The following is a 5,000-nucleotide window of genomic DNA, read 5'->3' as shown; positions in this document are numbered from 1 at the left end:
AGAAGAGGTAAGGGAGGAAAGAGGGTGAGTGTAAGAGAGAAGGAAGAGTGTGTGGGTGGGAAAAAGGCGAAGGAGAGGGGGAGGGTAGAAGGAGAGGGGAAAGAAAGGGTGGAGGGGGAGGGAGAAGAGGATGGAAGATGTGAGAGAAGATGAGGATGTGGGAGAGGGAAAGGGGCGGGAAGTGAGAGGAAGAGGAAGGGGTTATTGATGATGAGGAGAGAGGGAAATGAAAGAGAGAAGGAGAGGGAGAGGAAGGGGAAGAGGGCGAGGAGGAGGGGGAAGGGGGAGAGGGGAGGTGGGAGGACGAGGGGGAGGATGGCTGAGAAAGAGGAGGGAATCAGAAGAAGGAGAAGGAGAAACACTGACAGAAGGTCAAAGAGAGATGTGCAGGAAGAAAATTAAAGAAAGCAGAAAAGAAGAGAGAGAGAGAGAGAGAGAGAGAGAGAGAGAGAGAGAGAGAGAGAGAGAGAGAGAAGAGGAGAGAGGAGGAGGAGGGGGAGGGGGGGGGGGGGAGAACGGGTGAGACCTTGGTTGAAACTACCATATGTATGAGATATGAGAAAATAACCATACATACAACAATTTATCTTTCGTTCAGAATTTCTTTTTTGTTCATTTATTTATTGACGTTTCAAGAGTTGTTATTCATATGTGTCTTTGTATGTTTATCAGTATAGTCCTCTTTAAGTGACTGTACACAGATTTTCTTTGTAATTTACTTTTTGAGGATTTGTGGCAGAAAACGCATTTAGCTTTATCGAGTAAATTCAGAAGACTTAAACATGAAACCAGTTAACTTTTTTAATTTAAATTCGGTCCTATTTATTTATTTCTACATTAATTGCATGCCTTACAATGATGCAGAAATTATGATTTCAATTCTATATCGGCATGTTTACACGTTTCCCCCCTCTCTCTCTCTCTCTGCCTCTGTCTCCTCTTGTCTCTGTCTCTGTCTGTCTGTCAGTCTCTCTCTCTCTCTCTCTCTCTCTCTCTCTCTCTCTCTCTCTCTCTCTCTCTCTCTCTCTCTCTCTCTCTCTCTCTCTCTCTCTCTCTCTCTCTCTCCGCATTAATATCACCTGCAGCGGGAGAGAGAGGAGAAAAGACTACCCCCCCCCCCCTGCTCCCTCGCTGACCCTCCCTACCTCCTCGCCCTCAGGTCAGCAGCGGCGCCAGCGAAGAGGCCGCGTGGGCGGGGCTGCCGGACGTGGTGGCCGACCTCTCGTTGGCCACGCCCCCCGCCCCCCCTGCGCCGACCACCATGCTGGGCGCCCGCGACCATCACTACGTCGACATGGGCGAGGCTCGCGCCCGGCGCCGGGACGCCCGCCCCCCGCCCCCGCCCGTGACGCCGCAGGGCCTAGGCGCCGCGCCCGCGATGGGAGCGGGCACGAACGGCGGCGGCGGGTGGCGGCACACGCCCTCGCACCCCTGGCCGTCGCCCCCGCCCGTCGAGCCCACTGGGGCCGGCATGGGCGGCTCCGGCATGGGCGTGTGTGGTGGCTCGTCGGGCGTGGCGGACGCCGAGGGCGCGCGCGTCAGGAGCATTTCGAGCGACGGCCGTGGCCCGCCCGGCGCCGCAGGCGACCGCCGCGTCCGCTGCTCGTCCGCCACGCGCTCGCGCCAGCACCGACCACGCCCCCCGCCCGCCGACCGCCCCCCCGGCGGTGCCAGCGTGCCCTCGCCTGCGGCCCTCCCTCCAGCGGGCGGTGGGCACGGCGGCCAGCAGCCGTATGGGTCCGGCGTCGCCCCCGCCCAGCCCGGCGCCGGCGTGGGCGCGGTGGGCGGCGTGCTGGCCCGCCTCGCCGGCTGCCACGAGGGCCTGGAGGGGCGCGAGCCGGAGGGCGGCGCCTACGGGTACCAGGTGCGCGACCTTGAGGCTCTCCTGACGCGGGCGTCGCCGGCGCGCCCCGCCAACCTGCCCATGGTGCTGGCGTCGGCGACGCGCCTGCACAACATGCGGCGCACGGCCGAGCCGCGCCCGCACAACCAGCCGCCCGTGCGCCCCTTCCTGCCGCTCGGCATCATCGTCAACGCCGTGTTCAAGACGCGAGACTGGCTGTACGTGCGGACAGCGCACGGCGCGGAGGGCTACGTGCCGTACCGGGTGTGTTTGCCGCTGGGCATCCTGCCGCCCCCTCGCGAAGGCGGCGCGGCGCCCTCGGGTACGGCTGACGTGCCCGGCGTGGGCGTGTGGGAGAACCGGACGGACATGTTTCAGGGTGCGATGAGCCAGTTCTCGGCGGCGCCCGCGGTGGCCAGTGGCGCGATGGGCGGCGTGAATGCGGAGGGCGGCGGTGGACAAACGCGCGGGCGGTCCCGCGGCCGCCGACGCGCGCCCTGCGTGGATTCGTCGAACCAGACGGACACCCAGAAGCTGCAGCCGGGCGCCCGCAGCGCGTCCGAGTCACGGGCGCCGCGCGAGACGCTCGACTCGCCGCCCGCCGCCGACCACGTGCTCGTGTAGAGGCTCGGGGGCAGGGCGGCGCCCACCGTGACGCTCCGTCGGCGAGAGATGGGCTTTCTCTGGGTCAGTAACGAAGGTCGCTGAAGGCTGTGTGTGTGCGTGTTTTTGCCTCATGACGGGCTTCCTCCTCCTCTTGGCCCTCTCTCTCTCGCTCTCGCCCTTGAGACGTCCTTGTGCTTGTGCTGTTTCATATTTAAGAGATGTTGCGCCTATGTGTGCAAATGTGTGTGTGTGTGGAGAGAGAGAGAGAGAGAGAGAGAGAGAGAGAGAGAGAGAGAGAGAGAGAGACAGACAGACAGAGAGAGAGACAGAGAGAGAGTTAGAGAAAGAAAGAAAATGTGAATAGCTATTCCTTAATACTAATATACTGTGGCTGTTCGCCCCCAAACTAACACTTATTAGCTACAAATGCACACTGACAATACCACAACTATCCAAGCATTATTTATGGCACTCATCCATATCAGGAAACATGTTTCAACGGAAGTAAATATTTACGTTCATTTCTATATATATAATTCACAACGGTAGCACTGATTAAACTGCATTTCAAAAAGATAATAGTTATATATACACACATACATACATTCACATACAGACATGTAACAACAATTAAAAAAGAAATTCTTTATATCCAGATATTCCCAAACGAAAATTGAGGACGTTACGTCAACTTGCGGTTTACGGAAAGGTTCGTTTCAGAAACTAAAAAATTTACTACAAAAGTTTGATCCAAAGTACAAGTTTAAAATGATCTGTTTGTTACAACACCTATCAGTGCAATGCGACTGCTACATCTCTAGAAAAGTCTGCGGCAAAAGAGAAACTCACAAAAAGAAACTTCTCCGAGATATTTATATAAACGGAGCAACAAAATCAATAGAAGAAGGAAAAAGTGACGGCTCGTATTTCGTGTAGAATCGCTTCCTTCCGGTGTTATGTCCTTCGATCTATCTTCTCTCGTCTTTTTTTTTCTCTCTCTTCTCTTTTTCTTAATTGTGCACGTTATGCGCCTCGTGTTCCTACTTTAGCCTTCGACTACTACAGTTAGGCAGAAGCAATGTGGTTAGTAGAGTAGTAATAAGCGGTCGCGACAGGTCTCTCATTCATACAGCAAATGGAAGGTGTCTGGGTTATAATGGCGGTGATAACCCTGTCAAGTGATTGCATACTGGTCTTGATGTGTTAAGGTTTTTGTTGCATCCGGCCCCCTGCGGTCACCGTGAGCTCGATCGTTAGGTGAGGAGGGCAGAGGGGGAGGGAGGGAGGGGAAGAGGGAGAGGGTGGAGGGGTTAGAGGAAGAGGGAAAAGGGGGAAGATGGGGTGGGCAGAGGGAGAGGGAAGCGAGCTAAGATGCCTTGTGTCGAGGGCGATTTCGAAGCGTGTTGACAGACCTTTCAGAATAATTAGAAGGAATGGGAGATTCCCCTGGCAGAAGACCGTTCCTCCGGCGTCGATCCGGTTCCTCGCGAAGGAGCAACGGGGCTAACGCAACAAGGGGCGAAGGTCGCAATGGAGAAGTGTTTTGTCTCGGGCTCTCTTTCTGATGCTGGTGCTGCCCTCCGCCTCCTTCTTCCCTTTTTCTACATCGCCCTCTTCCTCGTCCCTCTCTTCCACGTCTTCGTCGTTCACTCCTTCCCTCCCACCTCCCTCCCCTCCTTGTCCGCGTTTTTCCTCTTCAGTTTCTCCCCTCCTCGCCATCGTCCTCACCTTCTCCTCCGCCCCCTTCTCTCGTCCTCCTCGCCGTCGTCCTCCTCCGCCCCCTCCTTCATCCTTCTCGCCGTCGTCATCCCCCGCCCCTCCTTTGTCCTTTTCGTCGTCGTCCCCCCCCCCCCCGTCATTTTCCTCCTTCCCCTCTTCATCGTCGTCGTCGTGAGGTGAGACGCCCGTCGGAGTTCCGTCCCGTCGGTGTGGGCGAGCGAGGAGGGAGCGTAGGGAAGCGAGGCCGACTGACGGGGATTTCTCGTCTCGGCGTCGATCGGGTGTCTGGGTTTCACCGGAAAGTGTAACCGCTGATCAAGGACCGTAAAATCAAATATTAATGACCGGGAGGAAATAAACTTTAAGTATCTCGTAGCATAATAACCGGGAGTCGAATTTACCGTCTTTTATAATAACATTCCGTGTAAGGATCATGTAGCCTTTGCGTGCGCTACACCAACTGCTCGACCATAAAGAAGCGTGTTAACTCGTATGTAAAAAGAAAAAAAAGAAAAAAAATAACGAAGAAAAAAATAGTCAGCCTCACATATCACAAATACCATCTCGTCATGCGAAACATTTTCCTCTTTCGCTTCGACTCGCGGACGAGAGAAGGAAAGCCGAGGCGATGAGACGCGGATGTGACAACGACTCCCTCCCACCCTACCTACCCCCACCCCACCCGAACCCCCACGAGGGAGCATGGCAACGCGTATCTGATCGCGGCGAGCAAGCAGACCGATCGCCACCGACGCGTAAATCCGTCATGGCGACCGAGACCATGTGATTATTACTCGTTACAGTGACTTTTAATAACCCTTAGGACTGTTCT

General features: G+C 55.9%; 1 protein-coding gene across 1 annotated transcript in view; it reads left to right on the top strand.

Annotated features, from left to right (window-relative positions):
• The window catches only part of LOC119573568 (translation initiation factor IF-2-like), a 50,710-nt gene that overhangs the window by 45,417 nt on the left and 293 nt on the right, over nt 1-5,000 (top strand). Inside the window, exon 3 of the mRNA XM_037920778.1 lies at nt 1,160-5,000. This exon is cut by the window's right edge and continues 293 nt beyond it. Coding sequence (XP_037776706.1) covers nt 1,160-2,467 — 1,308 coding nt within the window. The 3' untranslated portion in view covers nt 2,468-5,000. The remainder of the gene's footprint in view (nt 1-1,159) is intronic.

The sequence above is a fragment of the Penaeus monodon genome, chromosome 5 (genome assembly GCF_015228065.2).
Source record: "Penaeus monodon isolate SGIC_2016 chromosome 5, NSTDA_Pmon_1, whole genome shotgun sequence".
NCBI lineage: Eukaryota > Metazoa > Arthropoda > Malacostraca > Decapoda > Penaeidae > Penaeus > Penaeus monodon.
The sequence above is the reverse complement of the archived record's forward strand: the minus strand, read 5'-3'. Positions and strand labels throughout refer to the sequence as shown.